At 41.2% G+C, this 27,639-nt stretch overlaps 1 protein-coding gene across 4 annotated transcripts; it reads left to right on the top strand.

The window, feature by feature from the left end:
- The first annotated feature begins 781 nt into the window (after positions 1–781).
- On the top strand, positions 782–24,296 carry SPATA1 (spermatogenesis associated 1). Of its 4 annotated transcripts, none has more exons than XM_082228560.1 (14): positions 782–899; positions 2,646–2,871; positions 5,567–5,673; positions 6,760–6,877; positions 11,196–11,249; positions 11,345–11,687; positions 12,639–12,914; positions 14,260–14,404; positions 14,836–14,896; positions 15,970–16,093; positions 18,553–18,678; positions 19,748–19,926; positions 22,349–22,447; positions 23,997–24,296. In XM_082228560.1, the coding sequence occupies exons 2-14, from the start codon at positions 2,836–2,838 to the stop codon at positions 24,099–24,101; spliced, it is 1,773 nt and encodes a 590-aa protein (XP_082084686.1). In that variant the 5' UTR covers positions 782–899; positions 2,646–2,835; the 3' UTR covers positions 24,102–24,296. The 4 variants fall into 4 exon arrangements, with proteins under 4 accessions (XP_082084686.1, XP_082084685.1, XP_082084687.1 ...); XM_082228559.1 differs by lacking the exon at positions 782–899 and adding an exon at positions 924–1,447; XM_082228561.1 differs by lacking the exon at positions 782–899 and having other exon boundaries at positions 1,477–2,871; positions 12,699–12,914.
- The last annotated feature ends 3,343 nt before the right edge of the window (positions 24,297–27,639 follow it).

The raw sequence follows: 27,639 nt of genomic DNA, 5'->3' as shown, positions 1-27,639 counted from the left end.
AGAAAAAGCACACATTCTACTCATGTCAAAACACTCTGATTCCCAGACCGTCCACGGGCCGGATTTAGAAGGCAATTGGGCTGGATCCGGCCTTAGTTTGCCTACCCATGGTCTAGGCCTTTTGGCTGGACGTTCTCTGTTTCGCCCTGGGGGAACCGAGGGAGCGGGACCGCTTCGAAACACTCCCGCCCAGCCCCATATATAAGTTTGGGGGCAGAGTTTAGTCCCTACAGAGAAGGCTGATGCCATGCGCAGGCCTCTCTCCTCTGTAGCCCTTCATGCTTAGCTGCCCTTTCTCCCCTCTGCCGCCAGTAAGGGGGCGATGGGGACACAGCAGAAATGAGAATTTTGCCCTATTTGTGCACCGACCAACCAGAGGAGGTTGGTCCATTAGAGCAAACAGGACTCTGCCCTAGCAAGTGAAACGACCTGCAATTTTATTTATATTTATATATATATATGAAGTAAAACACACCCAACCACCCTTTTCTAGCCTAGTGAGCTCTCTCCTTTGTTTTTGTTATTCTTCAAGGGTTTAACTTCTGAACTCATTTTATGGCTACACCAGGAGAAAAGTAACAAATGCATGTGAGATGATTGCCCGGGCAGGCTTTTTTTAAAAAAACAAATAATCACAGTTAATTTCGTTTTGGTTTTGTTTGTTTATCTCTGCGTGCTTGTTTGGAAGTAAATTCCACTTATTTCAGTGGGGTTTGTTCTCCAGCTCAGTGTGCATTCTTCATCTTGCATTTTCCTTACATACAGGGTTTCTGTCTTGTAGGTTTGCCCTCCGCCCTTAAAACAAAAACAAAAAGCAACAACAGGCTTAATCCAGACTGAATCATTGATTCCTGAATCAACACAGGGATCAAGCAATCCCAATCATTTACCCCTGCCAGGTAAAACTATAGTCTTCTATATTTTCAAGTGAGAAGGCTGTTAAAACGCACAGGAGCATGTCCAGGAAAACACAACTGATGGCAAATGGCCCACATCTGTAAAGTATTGGCATGATTTTTCTCAACAGAACTTCATGTCATTAGATAATACCCTTTGATGTAGTATGCTGAGTAAATGTGTAGAGAGGGAGGGACGGGTGCGGCAGGATGATAAAAATGCCTGGTTCAGAAATTAGTGAGTGTTGCTAGGTGTACAATTGCAACAGTGGAAATTCCCCAATTTGTTTACTTGTTTGTCTTTTGAGGGAAGATGCCCACAAGGGCAGCAGGGCAGCAACCAGGAGGAAGACATCATAAAATATCTGTTTTATGACCTAACCACAACTCGCACGTTTTGTGATCTAACTGAGGTAGCAAAGGTGACAGGAAGATTTGTATATCTTTAATGAAATACAGACTCACTCTCACAAGATAGGATCGGGAAACCAAACTTAATAAAGACAACTCAGAAACTTCAACTGGTCCAAAAAGCAGCTGCCAGATGACAGGTTGTGGTTCCTTTTAGAGCTCATGTAACCCCTGTTTTTGGTTTGTTTCCAGGCCTGATTCAAAGGCGCTCGCACTAGTGTTTAAAGCCCTAGACAACTTAATTGCCAAGTATTCCCTACAAATTTTCTACTTCCCTACTCTTGGGTGTAAAGATTGACCAGAGTAGTAGTTGGTAGTTCCATCACCCTCAGAGGTTCTGGAGATGGTAGCCTGGGCAATGATATTCTCTGACAGAGTTGCATCGGACACCTTCATTACATAGTTTCTGGTGTATGCTGAAGACTCACATCTTTACCCTAACCTTTACCCTAACACAAATGTTTTCAGAACCCATCCTATTCCCATGACGCTCATTTGCTTTAATTGTTTTTAATATGGAATTTTAAATTGTTATAAGATGTTCATGGACTTGCTGGTGAAGGGCGGGTAATAAATTGAATAATAATATAATAATTAATATATAGGGGTTGACCCTTGCGAGGCTGGCTTTTATCAACTGGACTGCCTGCAGGACATGCACTGAGCACCACGACAATGTGTTTCATATGAACCTCATGCTCTGTTTGACATGCATAATCCTTCAACTCCCAAAAGGGGTCTGAATATCACAGATCAACCGGCTTCAAGTGCTCGTCATTTGTATGCTCGTCATTTGTATGATCCTCAGGCTCAGCCCTAGTTCCCCAAAGATCATAAAACTACACATCTTGACAATATGATCTACAAAACACCTAAGCCAATATCAGTGGTGCATACTGTGTTTCCCAAGCTCTGTGTATGTGTGAGTGTTGTTCATTCCTTCTAGTTATGCATGTTTCTAAACCTAAGTTCCATTTTGGTTACTGCCAAGTATAGGATAATTGTGTTGTTGTTATGAGTGAGGAAAAGAGCAAGCAGATTCAGGTACTAATTCTTCATATTTCTGAGTGTAGAGTTACAGTTAGGATTATCTGGCCAGCATAAACTGCATTGTCCAACCGATGGCATTCATGTTATTGTTTTTATTCTACATGGCAATTATTGCCATGTAAGCAATGTGCGTACAGCAGACCTTTGATTACTGAAATAAATCTCAGTTACATGGCCCTGGTTGAGCAATTCACTGGGTTACTAAGGTGATATTTACTTGTATAGAAGGAGTGTTCACATCAAAGCGTGATGTTAGCCAACGTTTGAATCCTTTCATTTTGTTTTCAGATTAGCTAGAAACAAAGTCTTCTGTCCTCCTAAGTAGTCTCATTTTTAAACAATGTTTTTGACATGGAAATACATATGAAATGAGTGGAATGTTAACTCCGAGAGACCAATATCCTCTGTTAAATTATGTTTGTGCAATTTTTTTAAAAAATGATCCGGAATTCGCTGTGAACGAGGCTAAACAGGAACTATGCCATCCAGCCATATCAGACCTGCCACATCAGAGGTGAGAAATAATGGATCTTAGAAAGCATGTCTATTATCCGATCTTAAATGTACATAATCTTGCAACACTTTCTGCTGTAGATTGATGAAGTAACAGCAACGTATATAAATTGCTTTTTCCTATAAACAAAGCCCTTTATTATCTTCATTTTTTGTGCAATCAAATCTCACCGCCTGTGAAAGGTGTTTACAAGTAGGCTGGTTTTAAACATTACCCAAATAATGTTTTAAATTTGCTTTATGGGGATTAAATACATATAGGCATTGGGTGTGATTTAGTAAAGATTTTCCTTTGTTGCCAGTGGGAGTTCATCTCCATCAGGAACAACGCCGGTGGTAATTGAAGTCTCCTCAGCATTCTCTCTTGTCTGTTACACTTTTTATCTTTAAGCTCAGGGTCATATTACCCTACGTGGTGCTTCAGTTTAGAAGGTTGCGACAGCTGCTAGTTACGCACATGAGTGCTCAGTGTTCATGTTCTGTGACTAATAGACCTGAAATGCTATTAGCAACAGTTGATCCTTTTTTTAAATAAGAAGTTCAAAGCAAAGGAGTGTTAGGCTACCTTAATACAGCGAAGGGAGCACCTCCTTGCTATCATGTCGCTAATAGCTTAACTGTACAGATCTAATGGAGGGAGGAGCAGGGGTAACAAAGCCCTGTTTCGCTAATTACGCTGCTTTCCTAATTTCTAATTAAAACCAGCCTCCCCGCAAATCCACCTAGTTGTGAAAATAAAATCTAGACTGACCAGATCGAAAGCCGGTTCTGGCCTAATCAGTTTAACCTAGAAAAGAAATGACACATTTTGAAAGGATCGCATGAATGGAGATGTAGGGTTTTCGTCAACACCCCCCCCCTCCCCCGCCATGTCATCTTTTGAGCATCTGCAAAATCTTTTAATTTATTGCCTTTTAATATTGTCTCTGCGCCATCCTTATTCCTTTAATTTCTTGATTGCATCTTTTTATTTGCACCAAAACTTCTAAAACTGTTATAAACAATAAATGTGACAGTGGGCAGCCTTGTCTGGTTCCTTTAGTTATTTTACAATTCTCAGTCAGTATTTTCTTGATTGTTCAATATATATTGCCTTAACTCCTTTTATAAAAATGTCTCCACAACCCATATACTCCAGAATGCTCAAACAGTATTTTAAACTGGTAATGTAATTATCCCATGGCACTTTTAGATTATATCAGGCGCAGCTCTCCATTCAGCTTCCATAAATTTAAATGGCTGTGCTGCCATTTTTACCCAATGATCTGCCACAGTTTTTTTATGTTCCGAGCAGTGTTAGAAACTGAGATATGAAAGCTGGGAGCTAAAGAGCACCTTAAACCTAGGTTATGGGTGCAACAACTGAATGTCTCTAGGCACACTTTTTTATAACAAGAATACAAAGCTGAAAATAAATGAACTGTGGCTAAATATTATGTTCATTTTTCACATGGTCTAGTCCTTCCCCTGCTCACCCCCCCCCTTAATATTCTTAAGAGGATCTCTTCTCCAGTCTTTGAAGAGTAGCTTGAAGTGGGGAGGCAGAAAACGGTCTTCCTTCCACTCCACAGTTTTAATCTGAAATGTTAGGCTGCGCCCAGAGCTCAGAAACTGCTCACTCTAATGAAATTCCCTGTCGCAAAATGTGCCTAGAACAATGAGAGTTTCCAACACTGGTTCTGAGGTGACATTACTTTTCCTTTTTGAGTGCTGTTATTTATCAGTCAAGGGATGCAAGTGGCACTGTGGTCCTCTAAACCACAGAGCCTAGGGCTTGCCGATCAGAAGGTTGGCGGTTCGAATCCCCACGATGGGGTGAGCTCCCGTTGCTTGGTCCCTGCTCCTGCCAACCTAGCAGTTCGAAAGCACAAAGTGCAAGTAGATAAATAGGTACCGCTCCAGCAGGAAGGTAAACGGCGTTTCTATGTGCTGCTCTGGTTCGCCAGAAACAGCTTAGTCATGCTGGCCACATGACCCGGAAGCTGTACGCCAGCTCCCTCAGCCAATAAAGCGAGATGAGCGCCGCAACCCCAGAGGCGTCCGCGACTGGACCTAATGGTCAGGGGTCCCTTTACCTTTACCTTTACTTAGTAGTCAGTCAAACATGGATAACAGTGCTAGATATTGGGGAAGGGGAAGCTCTTGTTTAAGTTCAAGAGCAAAACTAGGACAGCTTCATCCTACCTGAAGCCACTTTTGATCACCACAATATGTTAAGCTTGCCCCAATTCCCTGAGCAGTGTGGAAGCGTACAGCATACATGTGGAAGCATGTAGTTTAAACATTCCAACAGCGCATTCCACTGCCCCAACAACCTTAGATTAGCATTAAGTGCCAAGCAGGCCAGTTGCAGAAATCTGATAGTCAAACCTTTAACAGTAGTTGTTCAGTTTCATTGTGTCTTGTTACCATGTCAGATTTTCTGTCATCCCGGTAGACATAGTGTTTGACTAAACAAACAAACAAACAAACAAACAAACAAACAAACAAACACCATTAATAGTTCCCTCCTGTTACAGGACTTGTGTGTATAAGAAATCAAAGATATCTCACGTCATTCCAAACCTCCACCCCATCTAAAGCCCCTCCAGAGTGGTGGATTGGGGGTTTCGGTTGTCCCTTTGCATATTTAGTTTGTCCATACTAATTGCTTATAAGATTTTTTAAAAATGAAACATTTATTTTAATGCATTTAGCTTTTGGAGCTTCACGTTTTTTACGTTCCGGAAGACGTGTGGAATTTCAAGTTGAATACAGTTCCTGTAGATGTTGCCAGCAAATTTTTTTCGGCGGGATTTATAAGGTGAGTTGGAATAGTAAATGTCGGGTCTGCCTTTGAGCGTAGCAGTTCTAGTAGCAATTTATCCATTATATAAGCGGAATTTACATGCAGTTTATACACATTTTTGCAAGTACTTCCCCAAATATAATGCATTTCTGAATGCTATTTTCACTAATTACATTTTTATGCACACTTTCCGCATATATATACATCTTTGTAAACACTGATTGAAGAACTGGATGGCAATATTCAGATAAGTATGAATTTTGAAGGACAGTTGTGTTTTGGTTTGCGTTGTTTCAGAAAGAGCCAATTTGATAGATGTGGCTTTAAATGAGTACCGAGTCAAATTTCTCTTCCATCGCTGACTACAATTCCTAGATTTTACTGGAAATAAGTAATGGTTGTTCAGGTCTATTGTGCAGAAGTGTTTAGTGTTCTTCTGTGTAAAGTGCACTCCTTCAATACCAGACATATTGGTGGGAAAGGATGTTGGCAATCACTGTAGAAAATGTCGACAACTTTAAATTAGGCAAGAGTCTTATTATCTTCAGGTTAATCGCCTTACTAAGTTCAGAAACTTGTACCCACCTAGTTACATTTCCAAGATCATAGGGAATTTTAATAGTTACTTATCTATAGATCACAGAAACTATTAATGTCCTATTAGTGTTATTCATTCCTAGCATTATGAATTATAATACAATGCTATCTTATAATGAAGAAAATTCCTGCCTTAATTATTTGAGAAACTGCTTAGAACATCGGCCTTGCTAACTAAGATCTTACGCATGAAATTAGAAGTTTCGGCTGCAATGTTAACAGAGCCTGACATGGATGAATCATGTGAATAAAGAGATTTCTGGCACCTTGAAGATTTTATTTGTTATCACAAAATAAATGTTTCATTGTTTGTGCACAAGAAAACCCACCTTGGCACCAGAGGGCTCTAAAAGTTAATGTTCAAGGATTAAGTCATCAGTGTGAGCTTTCGGAGGTAAAATTAGATCTTTGTGGCATGTAATTAATGTACATTTCCTTTATACACCCACTTCCAAAACAAATATATCAATCATGTCTCTGCAGTAATGTAATCTGGTATTCTAGGGTGCCACCTTATATGACATTGAGAACATTAAGAGAGCAGCTTGGAGACTACCTGGGTGAAGATGCAGTTGTGGATAAGTATATCTTCCTAAAATGTATAGGGAAGAAACTTGCAGTGGTAAGTTTCTTCTGTGTTTCTGGGTTATCGAGAAGAGCTGTATGCTTATTTTCAAATGTTCCCAATTAACATTTCAAGTTCATGTAGTGGCAGTCAGGGAAAAAATGTGATTCTTTTTCTCCCTGGCAGCTACCGTTTCAAAATAAAGAGTTATAAAACCAAGCAGGTGGAGATTTTTTTTTTTAAATTAGGCATTTTTTGGTCACAGTCCAGTAGGCTCCTTTGCTCATGGGCTGTAGATGCCAAAAAGAGTTTTGGCTTTATCTTCCTGCATGGTTGCCCTTACACTATACACCACAAGTTTAATTTGAAGTCATGAGGAGGTGAATATTTGGGGAAGTCCACAATATTTGGGGAAGTCTCTCCTGTCACGTGCAATTTTGATCATGGCTTGCATTTCTAAAATTCTGTAACTGCCATAACTGCCACTCACAAGCAGGGAGCTTGTAAGAATATGAACCATAGAGTTGGATGGGACCACGAGGAACATCTAGTCCAGGGGTTGGCCACCTAAGGCCCATGGGCCGGTAGCAGCCCACGAGGCTTGTCTAACCGGCCCATGGTGATCCCTGTCGCCCCCCTCCCCCCGCTGCCCACTCTTACTGGTGCGGAGACCAACCTCCAGGTTGATGGAACCTGTGCACATGCGCACGGGCGCCCCTCTGACCCGGATGTGCACCGGAAATAAATAGCATGTGTGCATCCGTGTGGGATGGGGAAGCGCCCATGCACATGCACACGCACTATTTCTGGCACACTTCCGGGTTGAAGGAGCGCCAGAAATAGCGTGTGTGCATGTGCACAGGCGCTCCTCCAACGGACAGAGTGTCGACCGGCCCATCCTTGGATAAGGTTGCCTACCTCTGATTCTAGTCTAAACAATGCAGAAATCTTTTCCCAAACATGGGGCTTGAACCCACAACCTTAAATATAACAATAGTGGGGTGGTTGTTGTTGTTGTTTAGTCATTTAGTCGTGTCTGGCTCTTCGTGACCCCATGGACCAGAGCACTCCAGGCACTCCTGTCTTCCACTGCCTCCCGCAGTTTGGTCAGACTCATGTTAGTAGCTTCGAGAACACTGTCCAACCATCTTGTCTCTGTCGTCCCCTTCTCATTGTGCCCTCCATCTTTCCCAACATCAGGGTCTTTTCCAGAAAGTCTTCTCTTCTCATGAGGTGGCCAAAGTACTGGAGCCTCAGCTTCAGGATCTGTCCTTCCAGTGAGCACTCAGGGCTGATTTCCTTCAGAATGGATAGGTTTGATCTAGTGGGGTACGAGAGCTTAAAAAAAATAAAATCTGGCTACCAATGCGCCCCTTTGGTTTCAGATAATACATGGGTAGATGAATCCAAAAAGCCTGGGACACAAATTTTCACGGCCTTCTAGCAGCAATGGTGGCTCATTTACCAGAAGTAATGTATTTAGCGTTAACCCTGACAGTGAGTACTTGATTCTGACCAAACTAAGCCCCCTAGACATCAGGTTATGCAGTTAGAGCCAATCTGGAGCTCTTGCAAAGCAAACCTGCTTTCCCAAAACATTGTTTCTTTTTGTGATAAGGAAATAATAGGAAAATGCACTGGAAAGTGTGAGATAATGCTTGGTTGATGCAACGCCTGCGTAATCTCCCCAAGAGCAAATCAGGGCGAACACTCATAAAGTAGCTGGCGACATCTGCAATCAAATCCAAATGAATGCTTATTAAATAGGTTATATTGCGGCACCCTGAGTGTAACTTAGTTGAGTGGAACCTTACGGGTGTTAGGTTCTTTAAGAGAGTCCTGCTGTTAACTGGCCTGCAAAGCAAACTTTGAACCTACGTTGTCCACCATCTTTGTTCTCTGCAAAAATGCCTCTCGCTTTCACTTTCATTTCACCTTTAACAGTGTAAATTCCCACGAATGCAATGAGATAGACCTCCCATGTAAAAACGCTCGGCAATTTTAAAAGCACTCTTAATGTTTTGATCTTAATAGCTGACATAGCGGAGAGTAGGAAAATTAATGGTCTAATTGCAAGTTTTAATCATTTATTTCCCTTTGAGCTGCTGGAAGCCTTTCTGACAAAGAGGTTTGGAATTCGTTTTGCTTTCCCTTTTTTTTTTTACTGCCCCAATTCTTTTCCGTGCCAAGACTAATAAAAGACGCAACCATGAAGAAAATGAGATGGTTCTTTCAAGTGCACGATCTGCCTGTGTGCAGAGTGCGTAGCTTGGAAAGCGTACTCTAGATGGTTGTCACAGAGTCCCTGGGAAGAGCTGACAAGCTCTTCTCTTGTCCAAACATATTTCTCTCTACTGCAAATCTCTCAGTTGTATTTACAGAATCAAATCAAGTTTTAACTGCTCTGCTAAGGACAAAGAAAAGCTTAGTGTCATAATATTTAAATAACTACAAAAGTTACCCCCACAGTCATTGGTATTCCCAACAAACGTGATGAAGGCACTGGGTTTTATCAAGAGAAAGCGATTCATACGTTGTCCAAGTGAAATAGCTGGAATATAAGCTAGTCATGACCTACTTGTCCCATTGATTTCTGTTAGAAATGTGACCCATTTTCTTTGGATATGAGTCACTGTGTTTCTGGAAACTATGGTTTGCTGACTGGGAGCGAGCCTCAGGGACATGTACTTCATTCCCTTCCTCCTGACTCCTTCAGTGCAAGCCCTCCTTCACTTGCCAGCTGTCTTTTCATATTGTAGTGTTACATCTGCTGTGATGTTAACCAAGGCTAACACTAATCCGGTTCCATCTTAACCAAGATTTCCAAAGCTGCTTCAACCCTTGGTTTCAAATCCAGATCAATATCGGAATTAGTTAGTTTCATTGCAGGCATTATAATCAAACCATGATTAAGACCAACAAGAAGATGCAGCGGGGGATTCTAGGAAGGTGTGGGGAGGAATAAGGGAGCAGGGAGTGCATATTCTCAAGCCCTGTTCCCAATTTACAAACTATAGTTTGTAAGGAGCCCATGCTATATCTTTAGGAAATCACTATGTATATTGTTTTGGTCTTTCCCCACTTTTTTGTACGTTTCAAAAAGCCCTTGTACAAATGGTATAAAACACCCTTTTGATTTACTTGATAGGAAAGGTTGACGTTGTTTTATAATATTTGAGCGGTCAGAGCAATTATATGTAATTATACGCATGTGAACAAACATTTGCTGAATTTCCCAGTTCTACCGTTGCCCAACAGCGCCTTAATCTCTTCCCAGAGATACTTCTTTCTAATAAGAGAAGAGATACTTGAACTCTGTAAAGACATGTTGCTTTTATTTTAGGGGAATCAGCAGCCTTATTTTTTGTAGCCATTAAAGTTAAGTGACATTCAAATTAAGCAACATGCTTTTCCTTTAATGAACCGCAACCCTTCACGGTAAAAATCTGGTGTGGTTTTAAACAAGCATCTTTTTATATTGTTATGTACTTCCAACTCCCCTGTGAGAAGTCCAGAGGTAGCACAAGAATGAGAGATTTTATAACAGTTGATTATTTATAAGGAGAAAGTAATAAAGACAGACTTCTAAAGCAAAACCACCAATTCTCTATTAGCTCTCAAAAGAAAAATTGCACCCCAAACATACTTCTGTTTTAGTCAGCTTATCTATAAACTCCAAGTGCTCTTGGCGCTCTTTCCCTTTTTCTATCCAGATTCAAAACTGCGAAAACTTGCTTCTAAAACTCTTTTTGTGCCTCCCCATTAACACTGGTGAGTGTGACTTTCTGAAGGCTGGAATCATTATGGACCATTTAGTACTTTTGATAAACCTCTGATCATATAAATTCAGAATAATAATAAGGGCAGCCAAATTTATAGCAGCATTTTCTATGTTACTTCTAAGGCGTTCACACAACTGAAGGAACCTTAGGTGATTAATGAGATTTAATTAATTGATTTATCGGTTGATTAATGGAGCAATCCTAAGGGAGCAGAGATCTAAGATGGTTCAGACACTTTTGCTAAATCGCATTCCCTGCCAGAAATGGAACGACCCATTTGCAGAAGGGCATCTCTGAGCCTAACACTTATAAAAAAAATTATTAGAAATTAGCTAAAAACAGACAGATGCAATAAAACAATAAAAATGAAACTGCCAAAGTGAAAAAGAATTTATAAGCCTTTGTAAATAAAAAATGGCATAACTATCTAGCAGAATTCCCAAGATAGATATTCTGTGTTTTCCAAAAGTTTTGAGTATAGCATTTTTTTAAAATGTTATATTCTGGCTTTCAGGAATGTAAGATGCTATACAGATTGAATGGTATGGCAATATCCTGTTTTGATAACGTTGTTTCTGTTGTTAACTTCCAAGGTGAAAGCAAAGCAAGAAACAGAACTGAAGCTGAAATCGTTTGCTCCTCCCTATGTACGTATATTGTTACATCAATTTTCGTGTAAAAGCAAAGCTATGTTATTTAAAAATATATTATTTATTTCAGATTAACTTGCTGTACATTTCAGGCATTTCATCCAGAACTTTATTTGTTGCCTGGAGTAGAAAGTATTTATTCATCTTCATCGTCAACTCCAGAAAGACATCACAGTAATGCAGACTATATACGTGCATATACATCATATCATAGACCACCTGACGTATCAGCTCCAGATTGTGAAGCTGGCCAGAACCCCAATGTTTTGGAGGGTTCCTTGAAACATCATCTCAGCCCAACTCAGGATAAAAATAATTTAATAGGATGGGACGAAACTGAAAAAGGAAGGGCTCAAGATCTCCCTTCAACACAGATCTCTAAGCAAGAACAGAACGAAAGGATTAAAGAGAAATATAATTCACAAAGAAGGGAAGGTGAGATATATCAAGGCTGCTTAATTGCTATAACAACCAAGTTCAGGTCAAATTGCAAGGACAGCACAAATATTTCTTTTCCTCTGATTTTTTTTAAAAAAAATAGTTTTCAATTATTTCTCCTCCAGCAAGAGCTGCACTTCATATTAAGATCAGACAAGTTATACCTTGTTTGAAACCATGAGGAGTTTTCAACATGAGGAGGAAAGCATAGTTTTAATTTCTTTCTCCACAATCGAGGCTTGGAGCCTGTTGTGTCAGGAGAGGGCAAATGATCTCTCCCCCTGCCCCACCATACCTTATTTGAGAGGGAGATTAAGCATCTTTAACCTGGCCATTATTTCATTGTCTGTATTGATGATGCTAGCAGTAGGATTCCCATCTACTAACCTGGTTTTGTGCTTTTTTGGTGTTAACAATTTTGCTAGAGTTTGGGTTCCATCAGGTTTTTCTTCCCTGAAACTTCATTTGCCACAACTGCCATTCCCTTGTTCAGTTAATCATATGTCTGGACTGGTTTCGTTCAAAATTAAGGTTTCGGGGCGGGGGGGGGGGGAGGAAATCAAATCAGAACGACTTGTTTGCAATATGAGTTCCTGATATTTATTTGTATTTTGGTCCTACCTAGACTGTGGCATATGTAACATTTGCTTTTTTAATTTAACAAAGGTTCCAACAATATCACTTGTTACCAAAAAAAACCCTTAATTTTTATTTAATGGGTATATATTTCTTTTAAAATTTATACCCAGCTTTCTTAGAAATAAAATAAACTTAAAGTGGCTTACAAAAAAAAAGTTCAAAATGTGCATAAAGCAGTTCACGTTACTTACGTTAACATGACTATTATAGTTAAATATGATTATTTATAATAATATGTGATAAATCTACAACTTAACACAACTCTCATAAGTATATATAGCCTAATATATAATTATGTACCGCCTCCAGGAGAAATTAGTTGCAACAGAGAGCTAAAGGAATCCATTAAATCTCCCTATACATTCCAAGATAAAATTTCTGAGAGACAAAACTCCATAAGAAAATCCACATCGGTGAAAATTCCTCAGCGAAAGTCTTTCAGCCAAGCTCGAGAACGGCAGCAAAATACTCCTAGAAAGGTCAAGAAATACAAAGATTCTGTTGCACCCTTGCGTATGAATCAGAACCGAGGGCAAGAGGGAAGCAACCAGATTCAAGTCAATCACATCACACAGAAGAAAAAAGGTATACATTGCTCCACTAAGCACTCCATTTAAAGTTTATTTGTATTTTGCATTAGCATTTTTATTAAAAAAAAAATCTATCTGAAAAAGCTGCTCTGGAGATTCGGGCAGCCACCTGGAACAGCATGAGAGGCACCATGCAGGATTCCAGGGGGCAGAGGAATAAGCAAAGATTGCCTCCCACCTTCCTCTACTTGAGGAACTTCCACGGGATCTGAGAGCTTTCCATCAACAGAAGGAGGCCTTCCATTTACGGAATAGCCAATCTGAATCCCAACCCTTTGGTTTGCATGAAAGCATTTAATAAATAATGCACTTAACCGTATTTTTCCGTGTATAAAACAAGGTTTTTTAATTAGAAAATAATGTTAAACATTTGAGGTCATCTTATACATGGATAGTGCAGAGGGGGGACAGGCAATTGGTAGCAGCTGCGAGCAGGAGATTGTCAGCGGTGATTGGGCATGTGATTGGTGGCTGCTGGCGGCGAGCAGGCAGACGATTGGTGGCTCTGGCGACGCGTGGGATTGGCAGTGGCAATGAGGCAGCTGAGCAATATTTGGCACCTCCCCCCCACAAAGAAAACCTTAATAACTCTTGACAATCTCCCCCCCATTTGGAGTGCTAAAAACAGGGGCGTCTTATACACGGGGGGTGTCTTATACACAGAAAACTACAGTAATTTGCATTAAACTATTTAATAAAGCTCAGCGATCTGCGGAACTGGTCCAGAAGCCACACGAGGACAGCTTTTCGGCAGTAAACATTGGTGGTTCTTTAGGTGATAAGATCCGCTTGCTTGCATCAGGCCTAATTAGAAGCCAGGAGTGACACCAATCCTAACCTAGATGAAAAAATGGAAACTTGAAATGGTTGGACATTGCAAACTACAGCAGTTTATGAAAGGGGAAATACATTGTGCCCGTCGGCTGATACGCACTTTTGTCCAGATTGCCTCCCATTTTCTACATTTTACAATCTCCTGTGTGATAGGGCTGGACACGTTTTTATTAAAACACACTGGCAGTTGCCCTTAGATTTTTCTTTCATCTCAGGGTCTTCCTTCTGTATCCTGCCTGTGAGCCAACTGGCATTTTTGACTTTGAGTTGATAATTTCCATTTTTGCTTCAGGCGGATATGCCCAGAATCTGTACACACTCATTTTTTTCGCCAAGCCATTGCTTCTGGCGGTGGATGGCAGAAATAAAAACATGTATATAGAAACAGAAATATTATTGAATATTAGGTATTATTTATTACCCGCCCTACGTCCCAGGGCAGGTTACAACATTAAAACACACCATTAAAAACAGCTAAACATTTTTTTTTCTGACCTCTGATGTAGAAGAACCTCCTATTGCGCTGGATGCAAATACAGAAAACGAAGGTAACCTGACAGGAATTGGAATGGGAAGACACACCACAGGGGATTCTGGAATCCCAGAATCATTGGAGGAGAGAGACATGGACTATTCACACAGAATGAGGAGGTAACGAAACAGATAAATTTCTTTATATATCTTTGTGATAAAGGCTAAAAACACTTGAAATAAACAAGCTGTCATGCTGACAGTATTAGCTGCCCTTCATTAAAGTTGCATTAAGGGCTCCCAACATGTTGGATAATGGAGAAAAAAGCAAACACTTTAATTAGTTTTCAGACAAATATAATTAAACCTGTGAACCTGTTCTCTTCAACTCATTTCCTGTGTGTGAGGTTAGCGCTTCCATGGAATGTTTGCTACCGGTCCAGTTGGCTACCAGCAAGCTGCCGCGCCCTAATTTCAGCACCCCGTTTTCAGATTGGTAATCTGCCACCCCAGCACTCTATATTTGCTAGATCCCACCAGCCTTTTAAACAAATTTAATTAAGGTGGTTTGTTTCTAATGTAATTGCACTGTGCTTTAATTTCATCTTTAGCCAACAGCATCCTGGAATTGCCAAGTCTATTGCTGACACCGGTAGCGTGCAAGATAGCCAGGTATGTTGCCAAACGCCTAGCAAAATAAATAAATAAGGTAGTTGAAATTGGTTGAAATCGTTTCAGTAACTTGAGCTCGTTTTTCTTTTCTTTTGGATTGTTGATTGCAATAAGATTTCGTTGTTGAAGCAGAATAACTTTTGCCCACTCTTGACAAATGCTCATGAAACAAGCACTTTTGCCATACATCTGAAGTAGCACATATGCTACAAGCAATTGGAGATGCATGTGGGTTTATAATGTTTGCGTATGTATGTATATGTACACATACACAGAGATATATTCAGTACCAAAGTACCAAGGAGTAGACAAAGTCTATACATATTTAGTTGGAAATAAGAACGGAGGGCTATGTAAATTTTGGTTCTCTCAGTTTTTCATTTTTATAAAATATTAAATTCAGTTTTCCACGTTTCTGCAGCAATTCACATTTTTTGAGACATAAATCCTCATGAAAATCCTTAAACATTTGAGGGTGAAATATCCTGTTTTGGCTAATGTACATATTTTGCAAATAATCTACCCCAATATAGTGCATTTTTGGGTTGTATTTTAAAAAATAATCCTAGGAGGTTTAGTTTGGTTAGTATACACTTCCAGGTAAAGGTAACACTAAATACATTACTCCTGGTAACCGAGCCACAATAGCTGCTAGAGGGCCATGAAACTTTGTGGCCCTGGCTTTTAGACTTGTGTACTCATGTGCTATCTGAAACCAAAGCAGCTCATGGATTGGCAGGTGTGAAATATATTGGCATTATTTTCAGCTCTCCTACCCCACTATCTGGGGCAATGCTGAAGTTCAGCTTGTTTGTCCATCAGAACACATGGGCCAGATGCATGCCATGAAATATGCCCTCGATACTCTGCAATGTTCAGAGATCAGTGGCAGAGGCATATGGATTCCTAGACAGACAGGTTGCGGACAGGGTTCCCTGAAGGTAACTATTGTTTTCCACTAAAAGGTCACTTGAGTTCGCCTTCCTTTTAAGACTGATATAAATAGACTCTCCAATTTCATGTACTGTAGGGAAAGCAGCAAAAGCTGACATGCCTTTTCCTTTGGTCCCTAGACTGATGAAAATAACCTAAATGACTTTGCCCATCTGAGCCAGTATATTTCCCCTCCAACTCCACCTCTTCTGGCTCTGTCTGTAAACAGAGCTGAAGTTCCCAGCGGAATCTTTCCAACAGAGGGTGAGCAAATCGTTCTAAGAGATCTTATGGGGTTAAAGTCTTCCCCCGTAACCTAGCGAGATCATGCCTGACTGCAAAAGGGAACAAAGATTGACAGCAAGAGACCCACACATCCACACCATACATTGAAAGCACACCTTCCTGGGCACCATAGTTAATGGTAGGGATGTCACAGAATTCTGCTGGAAATGGAAACAACAGCAGAAGTCACTCCTAATTCACAGGTTCATCTGAGATCAGGCACGGAAATCTCAAAAGCGAATGCGAGCAGTTTTCGCTGCTGCTTTTCAGTCCATGAACGTCACATAAATAATTGCACTGTTTTCTGTATTGTTTTTGCTGTCTCTCTTGCACTGAAATGTACTGGAATTAATTATGTAATTAGTTTCAGTCATAGTGGATAGTAAGATTAACAAATGTTGGTTTTAGCAGAAGCCAAACTGCAGCAGAATGGAAACGGATTGTGAAAAAGCTAGGTCAGGTCTGAGATCACTGTCTTACATTCATAGTTTAGAGTGCTGGGAACTGAAGCTCTGTGAGGGGTAAACTATGTTTCCCAGCATTCTCTGGGGGGAAGCCATGTTCTTTAAACGTATGGTGTGAATATGACTTGACAGAAATCAAAGCCTCTGGAAACCTAATGGGAAAAGCAGGAAAAGCCTTGAATCTCACGCTCTGCTTATACATGTGTGTAGATAAACCTTATAACACACACACAAAAACGACAATTCTCTAGGGACCTTCATTCCAAGGAAACCAAGTACAAAGTATGCGCTAGGACCCCTCTCAGCACTCTCATTTTTGAGGGTGTGCAACAACTCGGTAGTTAAAAATGGCATTAGTTAACAGCAGCAGGCTTTTCCTGGCTCTCTTATGAAGTAGGAGGCAGAGTATGCTTAAACGTAAGTGACCCCAGTGCATGCATTGTCTAAGCAAACACCGTTGTCGGTGAGCCTCTAAGGAGTCACTTGTCATTGCCAGCATGTTCCAAAGACACTAATCCCAACCTCAGTGCTTGCCTTTCCCTTGACCGAGTGCCCCTGAGGGAGGATAATTTGGCTTAATTCAGTTTTTACATCATTAAAATTAATCCAGCCGTCTGTGTCACATCACAGACGAAGTGTTTTGTTATACAATTAGCACAATCCCCATAGAACTTATATTTGTTATTTCACATACAGTCTATATACCGTAGGAGGAGGAGGAGGAGTTTGGATTTGATATCCCACCTTTCACTCCCTTTAAGGAGTCTCCAAGCGGCTAACATTCTCCTTTCCCTTCCTCCCCCACAACCAACACTCTGTGAGGTGAGTGGGGCTGAGAGACTTCAAAGAAGTGTGACTGGCCCAAGGTCACCCAGCAGCTGCACGTGGAGGAGCGGGGAAGCGAACCCGGTTCCCCAGATTACAAGACTACCGCTCTTAACCACTACACCATACTTTTCCATGTATAAGACTAGGGTTTTTTATTTAAAAATTATGTTCAGAATTGTGGGTCGTCTTATACACAGATACAATCTCCACCCCCACCCCCATTTTCTCAAGTTGGAGTCCCCAAAAACAGGGGATGTCTTGTACATGGGAGCGTGCTATACACGGAAAAATATGGTATATAGAGCACTATTTTTTCAAGGAACTCAACCATGTCAATACATGGTTCTCCCCTTCCTCATTTCAATCTCACAACAATCCTCTGAGGTAGGAAGGTTACCCTGAGAGAGCATGATTGGCCTAAGGCCGCCCAGTAAAATTTGTGGCTGAGAGGTGATTTGAACCCAGGTCTCCCTGGTCCTAGTCCAACTAGCCACAACACCTCTCTGGAGTAGTGCAGACTTTTTGTAATTGCTCATATGTTGCACGGTTTCTACTTTTGACAGGAGCTATGCAGTGGCAGGTTCCCAGTAGACATGCCTGGTCTCATTAATCTCTAGGCGTTTAGGCATCGTTTTGTTTATTTAAAAGCATTTCTAAAATGCTGAATATTCAAAATCTCTATGCAAAAATACAAGCATTAAAACATTACCGTCCTGGCGGAAATGTATTCATCGGGGAAAGCCTGGGCAACACAATATGTGTTTGCAAGTTTTAAAATTCCCTTCCCACTCCTCAAGAGGAATTGCTGCAGTGACACCTTCAGATGGTATGTCTGAGGTACGTGAAGGGGAAAGTCACAGAGAAAGATTTGTTTCATACGGTGTGGAGTTTTGTGAACTAGCATCTCGTACAGGACAGAAACGGGCAGAATGTTAGTGTGGGCTGTGTGCCTGGATCTTGGGAGGCAGGCAGGGATCTGATGCTCCAAATTGCAACACCAAAGACCCCTAAAATACTGCAGATCTTTCTGTAGACCCGGGCTTCTGTTCTTCTCGGAGGTGCTCCTGTGTCAGATTTATTTATCCTGGGCTTTCCGCATTTTTTAACCAGCACAAGTATGCTAATCTTGAGGTTTCTTTTCCTCAGGTAGTGAGTTGATCAGACAGCTGCAACACATCAAGGCAGAACGAAAGCACCTGGAGAGGGCTAGAGAAGAGTTGGTTAAAAAAGTGAGGAGCTTACTGGAACAGAACAAACTCAGGAGATACCAGGGTATGTGTTATTAGGCTGAGATATCTGGTGAGGTTGTTATCGACACACCCACACCCACCTCCTTACTTTTTGTTTTGTTTTAGGCCAGTAGCCAGAAAAAGAACGAACAGCGAAATCTCCCCCCTCCACCCCACCTTCTGCTTTTTAAAAGTTGTACTTAGGTAAACAGGCAGCTTTTGCGTTGGCCTCCATTGTCTCGGGAGTCACCAAAGCAGTATCTTGGAAAAAGGGGAGCCCAAGAGATACACTGACAAAGCGTAGCTGCTTTATGTATATAAAAACCCAGGTAGCTTTTGGCTGGTCGTGGGTGTGGTTTAGTGGGTTTTGACAGGTCAAGGTTACAGAGCCCAGGGAATAAAGAAGGTGAAGGAAGAATAACTTTGTTTCTGCTTGAGTGGAGGTGGTGGAGGACTGAGGAGCTAGAAAAGATAGAAGATAGCATCATTCAGTGGCGTAGCGTGGGTTGTCAGCACCCGGGGCAAGGCAAGTAATTTGCGCCCCCTAACCCGTGGATTTTAGTAGGGGCAGAGAGCTGCGAGTGCCAGCGCCCCCCCCCCAGATGTTGTGCCCGGTGCGGCCGGCCCCCCTGCACCCCCCACGCTACGCCACTGGCATCATTGTTGGGGGTGGGTTTGCTTTTGCTTCCCCCTCCATGGCAGTGTGCCATCTAGCAGCCTGGTTTCCATCAGAATTGGACCATTTCTTAGATGTCTCTCAGTTTATACCCCTTCTTTACCTTTGTTAAAGTGAAGCCCCATACCTTCCTGCAAACCACACATTCGAGAGTTTGGGTTTCCACAAGCTAGAGTCCAGCTATTCTCTTTTAAGTACTGTATGAAAGCCGTGGCACTTGACCTAGCATGTTAAAATTTATACAATGTTTTCAACTCTTAATATTTTTGGTTTATGCTCGAACAGAGCAATATTGCTTACTATTCTGATTCTTAAGTTACAATCCTGTATTTTCCTAGGACTAAGCCTCACTGAACTGAACAGGGTCTGAAAACCTGAATAGACTTGCGCCATTGAGAATATCATTTTGATCTGTGCTCTGGTTTCCCCCGTACAGCTCGTGATTCCTGGAAAAAGAAATATTTTGAAGCTAAAAAAGTCACAGCTTCCTTGGAGGAAGTTTCAAATAAACTGCGGGAAGATTTAGAACTTCACTACCAGAAATTGTTGATGCAGCTAGAAGCTAGGGATATAAGGAAAAAACGAAATAATTTAACACAGGTTGCTAATTCAAAGGTAAATGCTGTTTGTTCGGTCTTTACTGCCCTTTCCATAAAATCAAAGCTCCTTCATGCCATTTAGACAGATAAGTATTCTTCAGATTTTATAATAACCCTAGAAGAGAGTTTAATAATTTCCTTCACTAATCTGACATAATCCCTGCCTGTATAATTTAAATTGAGCTACTTTTTGTATCTCAAAGGCTCAATTCCGTAACGGAACACGCTCATCAGGAATATTTGTATCAGACTGTTTTTCTTTTGCACAGGAAAATGATATCCATGCAGATTAACTTTCAAGCCATGATCCTAAACATACACTTACCTGGGTAGTCAGTTCCTTTGCTACAAGGATGGGCAAGCTGTGGATTTTCAGATGTTGTTGTACTACAGCTCTCTGCCTTCATCCTTGACCTTTGACCATGCCAGCTGGGGTTGATGGAAGTCCAACAACTTCAGAAGGACCACAGGTTGCCCATGCAAGCTTTTCTGTACCAAGGCATTGTGTTTAGAATGTGAAAATAATGGAAATTGATAGTGACCTGCACTAGAAGACAAATACTATAATGGCAGTAGAGAGAGACAGAGAGAAGTCCCCCAAACTAGATGAAATGTAAATTAATACATAGCATTGTAACAACGTGGCCTTGCCAAAAATCATAGCTTTACAAACAGGAAAGATGGAAATTTCTCTGCAGGCTCTTTCCCCCTCAATTTGAATTGGCATAACACACTGCTTGCCTGATTCAACTCCGATATGTAATTAAATTGTTTTGTGTGTGTAAAATAGCTTTCTCGCTGGCTCGACAATGAAACTCGTGAGAATACAGTTTTAAGTTAATTAAATCCTTCCCATATGAATCATGCCCTTGAGATATCAAGACAGTTCTGCTAATTACTCTGAGAACCAAAGGATTTGCTTGTGTCTCAGCCTTTTCTCATGTAGCAAACTTCCTCCTGTTTACATCTTTCAAGTTATCTTCCTGTTAAACCAAGATTTATCCCAGTTATATATCCTGGTTATAAGGCATGAATGATCCCCCCCCCCCTTGAGATTACCTTGTGTTTACAGCAGTGACAGGGTGCCTTTGGTTTGCCAGATGCTGTTGGACTCCTACCAGCCTCGGCCATCATTGCCAGTGGTCAGGGATGATGGGAGCCGGAATACAACATCTGGAATGCCACAGGTTCTCCATTCCTGGTTTTGATCATGCGCTAAGACAACATCTTTGTCAGCTCTGTTCATTCTCATTACTGAGTTCTGCATTTGCACGGAGGAACTCTGGAACTTTCTAGAATGTTCTTTCTTGGAGGAGCTGGTGTTCTTTCTTGCTCATTCTGGTAGAGAAAGATGTGATTATCTGAGCACACTCTGAGTGGGTAAAGGAAACACATTCTTGACCATTTTCGCCACTACACAGACGGTAGCACCAGGGACTTCGTGATTTAGTTTCTCACAGCTTTCTATCTTCATTTTCAACCATTTCAGCTACCACTTGTTGTGTTAGTTTTCCTTTATGGTAATGGTGCTGCCATTTTCCTTTACAAAGCGCAGTAGCTGTGATGCCAGGTGACATCTATGACTACTGTCTCTTCTGTTTCGGTGAAGGAAAGCCACTAGATAGATAGATAGATAGATAGATAGATAGATGGATAGATGCAATCATTGCCTTAAATAATAGCTGTAAGGAGAAATTAATACTCAATTTTATTACGTATATAGTCACAGATTCAAACTCAAAACTGTGTGATATCAAAAGGGGAGATGGGAGAGTCTAAAACTGGCAGTACAATCAAAATACAAAACACAAGATTCCTTGCCCATTTCCCTTCATTTGCCGGAGAAATATTAGACAAAACTGGATCCCTTGATTCCAGAAAATAGCCTCTTGTCTACCCCAATCCCCAAAATGGAGTCCAGCACACGCCCTCTCACAACAAAGAGGTGTGGAGAGACAGGAAGATAACTCACGTTGGAAGCACCCATATCTGCACATGAGCTCTCTCTCTCTCTCTCTCTCTCTCTGAAATTCACTTGTGCCTTTTAATAGATAGAAATCTCATGGGGAGAAGGGAAGGACAAGTTTATTCTGGGCTTGGGTCAGTCTAGGGCAGCTATAGCAAGGTCTGCCAGGTGTGTACCAACTAAGCATGGAAGTAAATTCACATGCAGAATTGCATTATTTTATGTTAATACAGTGAGGCCATGGCCTCACCTGCCATGTGACCAATCAGTCCACCATTTGAGTAATTGTATGAGACATAGCCCTGAAGTTCTGCGCTATGTATGTTTCTGGGAGGAAGGTGATACAACAGGAGCTGAGGGACTAAATCATATAATTTTAAGGAGAGATGCAGATTTGGACCATTTGCACAGACGGTGATATTAATAAGTGCAGGATGTATGTTAACTCTGATCTATACGATGTTTCTTCTAGAATAATACAATAATCCAGATCACCACTCTGCAGCATGAAATTGAACAACTAAGGAGAAAGGTTGATAATGCAAAAATGAAGCTTGTCATAGAAATTAAGGTATTACACACTAACTTGCCTAGTTTGTTTTATATCCAAGTGAAGAATGTAAACATTATATTTAGATTTTTATCTCAAGCATACCTTTTAGTGTTTTTCTTTTTTTAAAAAACAACAACATTTAAGTCACACTTTTGCTTCCAGGAGTTTAAATTGGCATACATCCCAATCCCCCATTTTATCCTCAGAATAACTCTTATAAAGCTTAGGCTGAGAAAAAGTAACTATGGGAGAGCTTCATAGCTTCTTGAGAGCTTCATAGCTAAGTGAGGCATCAAAGCTGGACCTCCCCAGTCATAGTCAAACACATCACCCACTACACCGCACTTGGCTCTTCAGTAGCTTAAGACTGGAGAGCTGGAGGTCAAGGGAAAGAACTTATCTTGCTTTTCAATTGCTTTTGTCCTGTAGGCATATTCTGAGTTCATTGCACTATGGAGCTGAGGACTAAAGGGTGTTCACCCTGGAGTTAAGCACATGGTCATATTTGAGATCTGGTTCACCAAAACATTGAACTTTAACTTTGCTTCCATAGCAGCGGTGTTTCTGTAAGCAGCCACTACTCCACTAAGGAGGAAGGAGAGGCTATTTTCCAAAAAGCAAATACGCAACCCTTGTTCTTTGAATAGGAACCTGAAAGTTTGTGATGCTGTACCAGGGAATGTCCTACACCACATAGAAAAGCAATATAGCTTTTTACTTGTTCGTCCCATGTCTGGAACCAGCAAATACAACTGGGGTCCACTGTGGTGGTTGCTGTTTTCAGTTGGCAAAGGGCACGTAACTGATTAGCAAACCACTCATCTTGCCTTTCATTTGCACTGAAATGATGGGTGGAGTAGCATATGGGCAGCGTAATTGCATAGGATACACAAATAATTTTGCCACAGCGGACATCAAGACGAATAGCGTAGATTTCAGCAGAAGATGAATTGCAGTGGAACAGAAAACAGTGCTGCATGCAGCTGACACAGGGTGGGAGAGAACATGATGTTTTCTCACATCCGCTGTCCCTGTACCACTTTTTCAAAATTCAAAATGTGCCTGGGATCCAAACATGTTTAGTATCTCTGCTTTAAACATTGTACCTGCCAACATGGAGTACCAAGATGGTGTGTGCTTTTCAGTAGTCTAAATGTAGCTCAGGGACCTCTTTTGCTTATACTACCCTCTAAAATGTGTTGTACATTTATGGTATTGTACTAATAATACTACAACAACAATTGGCAATTTGTGGTCAGAAAAATCACAGGAACAGAAACATACCACTTTGAGATCTGCAGTACAATCTGTGGTATTTCGTCACCTCATTTCCCACTCTCATTAATGGGAATATGATGTAATTTGTACACTAGGGTTTGCCATTACTAGTGACCTTAATATGCCAGAAACAAACCAAAATGGTTCATCTTTTAACTCATTGGGCTTGAAAGATGAAAGAACAAGGAAATGGTTATTAATCCACATAAAGGTTGAACTGTATCTATAAAATAATGCGAAGGTTCTAATTTCATTCTTCCTTTTGCAATCTTGGAATCTTTTTTTCTAGATGAGGAAGCAGGCAGCTTCTGATTTGCGAGCACTGAAGGCAGAACTGGCGCACAAGAAAGTTCAGTCTTCTTTAAGACTCCACCCTGAAGGACAAGTCTATTAGCTGGCTCCCGTTCGTGAGATTCTTATTTGCATATTTGTATAGCTACTCCCAGAACCTATTTCTTCCAGCTTTAAATTTGTTCAGCTATAGGAGAGATGTTGTATGTGTTGAAAATGAATGTTGAACAACAGTAATTCATCACGACACCGATATGTAATAATTCTACTGCTGGCGTTAAATGGCATTATCACCTCATTCCAGTAATGGATATCCATGTGCAGGGGGAAAATGTCAGTGGGAAGGGGGAACATAGAAAGAGCCTGCTAGACCAGGGCTATGACCCATCTCACATCCTGTCTTCACAGCAGAAAGACCACACACCTGTTTTCCAGGTGGTGGTAGCAATAGCAGCCTGGTCGCTAGATAGCTGGGGTAGGTGGGTGAGGTGGACCTGCCCTCACAACCAGCTGATGCCACAGCCAGCCTCAGCGAGCCGCAGGAGCTAGTGAGATTGCCTGCTGGAAATGGAAATTTAAAACAGGTCAGTCATGGCTCTAGTTGGCCAGCGGTTGCTTCAGCGACGGACCTGACAGAGCCAGCGTTCAGTCGGGTCCACCACCAGAGCATAAAAGCTGGCTGCATTGCAAGCAGGAAGTTCAGTCAGGAATTGGCCCATAGCCGTCATGGCTAGTAGCTGTTGATTTGTTGAACCATGAATTTATCTCGTCCTCTTTTAAAGCCATCTGAGAGCAAACTCCATAGTTCAAACATGCAGTTGCTTGAAGAAGTACCTCCATATCACCTCAATCTTCCCACATCCAGCTTCATTGAGGTCCATGAATTCTTGTGTTATGAGAAAGTGGGGGGGGGGGAGCTTTCCTCTATCCATTTTCTCCATTCCACACATAATTTTATAAACGTCTGTCATTTCACCTCTTACTTGCTTTTACTCTAAACTGAAAAGTCCCCAATGCTGGAACCTTTCCTCATAGGGGGAGGTGGAAAATCCTTCTGGTGTGTATTGCAATGGCACCCTTCAGAGATAGAGGAAGCCTGACTCCAAAACCATTGCAGCTCCGGTAGTTGCCTTCTTCTTAATGGCGAAGAGCCACCTGGGTTGACTCCCGAGTTCTTCCCACCATCCTCTGGTGATTAGGATGCTGTCTGAAGCTTCGCCCGGACGCTGCACATTGCCTGTTAAGCAGGGCTGGTTCTGCATGTGCCACAGTGTGTGTGGACAGTTATCTGCTACAGATTGAGGGAAACCAACATTTATAAGAAATCTAAATACAAAAGACAAAAAAAAAACCCCTTATGAGTAAGCTTCTCCACTTTTTGTATTTATTTCAGATCTAAGTGTTTTGAAAATCAAAAACTGGTTATAAACTTAAACACAACCTTAAACACACTTGTAAGTTGCATCTAAATAGGGCTGTAGACGCGCTACACTTTAAGCCATCCTTTTTTTCAAAGAATTCTGAGTACTGTAGTTTGTTAATGGATTTTTTTTTGGGGGGGTGGGCGGGTTGAAACTGTGAAGGGTAAAACTACAGTGTCCAGAATTCTTTGAAGGAAGGAACGGGCTTCAAATATATAGCAATTACACAGCCCTAGTCTTGTTTCCATGTAGAGTGAGATAGGAGGAAGTAACCAGCATCTAGTATTATTACTATATTCATTCTCATTTATGGAAACCACATTTGACTCCTTTTTCCTCTTCTGCAGTTGCAATTCTGGTGTAAAAGAAAGGCATCTGCTTCTGAGTAAGCTGCTACGTTCCTTCTTGCTTTCCACTCTCAAGCCCCAAGGTTTTAATTGTTAGCAAGATCGACAATGTAGTAGAGGAAGACTGCTATTGGGTTTACCTTTGCTTGTGGCTAGCTGAAGTCCCTTGGCGGCTTAGTGGGGAGCTGAGATGGGTGAACGATGCAAAAAGCAGATAATGGAGATCTATCTAAACCTTACTCCTTAGGCCCCACATTGGTGTTGGTTCATCTTGTAAACAAGCTTCCGTTCTTTCTGTAGAAGTTGAGAAACAATTTGCCCTTCACAAGATCACAATGTATCTAAAGAATGACAGCTGATGGATTTACTTTTAACAAAAATTGATTTGGTTAAAAAAGGTAAACGCATCGAAGTAAATCCATCAGCCACCATATTCCGATCAGATCTTAGACCTGTTATCATCCTCAGAGAATGAGTTTCTGGAACGTAAATGCCTCATCTGTGGTAAATTTCGGCAAGCCCTGCCCGTGAGCTCTTCCTGCCTGAAAACCATGTCATACGTCTAGTCAAGGAGCCAAATAGGAGGCATTAACATGGTAACAGCTGGAAAGCTGACAAGGAAGTGCTAATTACTATGAGTAATAGACGATATGAAATATGAAAGAGGATATTAAAATCCTGCAATGCTTTTGGGAAGAGGAACTCTGCATACATTGAGCAATCCCTAGCGCTAGTATTATTCAAAAAAACCTTTATCGGGTTTGCAAAGAGGGCCAGATTTGATGAAGTGAACATGTGTGAGTACCAACCAAAATTGCAAAATTGTTGAGCTTTTTTTTAGGATTTAACCCCAAAATAGTTGAGCTTTTTTGGGGATTGAAGTTGCTGAGCTTTTCTGGACCTTTTACCCAAGGACATGAAACGGACTTTAGACATGCCTGCTTTAAATCCTTTTTAGGATGGATAGGGACTCACTCTATTTCGCTTCGTGTTTAATTTTATATGTTTGCTTTTAATTAAGAAAACAGAAGTTGCCAATTCATTAAGTCATTGTGAAAGACTTAAAATTAAGGGCTGGTTCAAATCAGTGCTATTTTTCTAGAAAAAAGGTGCCGGAACTCACCACGAACCTCTCCCTTGTTCTCTTAGAATGGCAGAGGCGCCCACCTGAGAGGTGCCACAACAGAGTTCCAGTGAGTTCTGGCGGAAAAAAAGCCCTGGTTCAAATGTGTTTTGAAGCCTTGGGGATATCAGCTTTATTTACAAGGAGGGAGCAATATTCCTGCAGGAGGCAAAGGTTCATGTTTTTTGCCTCTCTGCTTAAACAGGGGAGATCTGTTGTCCGTCACTGGGCAGAAAAAATGCACCGTTTTCAAATCTTTTAGCAAAGCGGGGGGGGGGGGGATCCACAAAAGATTTTTAAAAAACCAAGTGATGCAGAACAATGCAAAATAAAGCTGCTAAACGTCAAAAATGGCACAGAGGTCTTACTAGCCATCAGAGATGTACCTAAGAAACCAGAGTTATTGGAGTGAGATCACGGCGCCCAAAATGGCTGCCATGCTCTCACACGATGAATGGGATGAAGAGGTATGCCATTGCTTGTTAGCAATGTACATATCTGTTCCGGGGTTGGGTCTGTTTGACAAAGTTTGGAGGATTTTCAATTATTTTAACTATTTCTTTATTGAGTTAATATTCCTTGTAAACCACTTACAAATTTTATTACAATCTCTCTCTCTCTCTCTCTCTCTCTCTCTCTCTGTGTGTGTGTGTGTGTGTTTGTGTGTGTGTGTACTATGCAAGTTAAACATCTGTGTATGTTGTGATCTGTGCACAAATATTCTAAATAAATGGGTGGCATCGTCACTTT

Source organism: Podarcis vaucheri, assembly GCF_965113315.1.
Source record: "Podarcis vaucheri genome assembly, chromosome: 6".
Taxonomy (NCBI): domain Eukaryota; kingdom Metazoa; phylum Chordata; class Lepidosauria; order Squamata; family Lacertidae; genus Podarcis; species Podarcis vaucheri.
The sequence above is the reverse complement of the archived record's forward strand: the minus strand, read 5'-3'. Positions and strand labels throughout refer to the sequence as shown.

Coding starts and splice junctions, on each gene's coding strand:
- SPATA1 (XM_082228560.1), top strand. CDS start 2,836: ATGCCATCCAGCCATATCAGACCTGCCACATCAGAG. Junction 2,872..5,566: donor TCAGACCTGCCACATCAGAG/GTGAGAAATAAT, acceptor TAATGCATTTAG/CTTTTGGAGCTTCACGTTTT. Junction 6,878..11,195: donor TAGGGAAGAAACTTGCAGTG/GTAAGTTTCTTC, acceptor TTAACTTCCAAG/GTGAAAGCAAAGCAAGAAAC.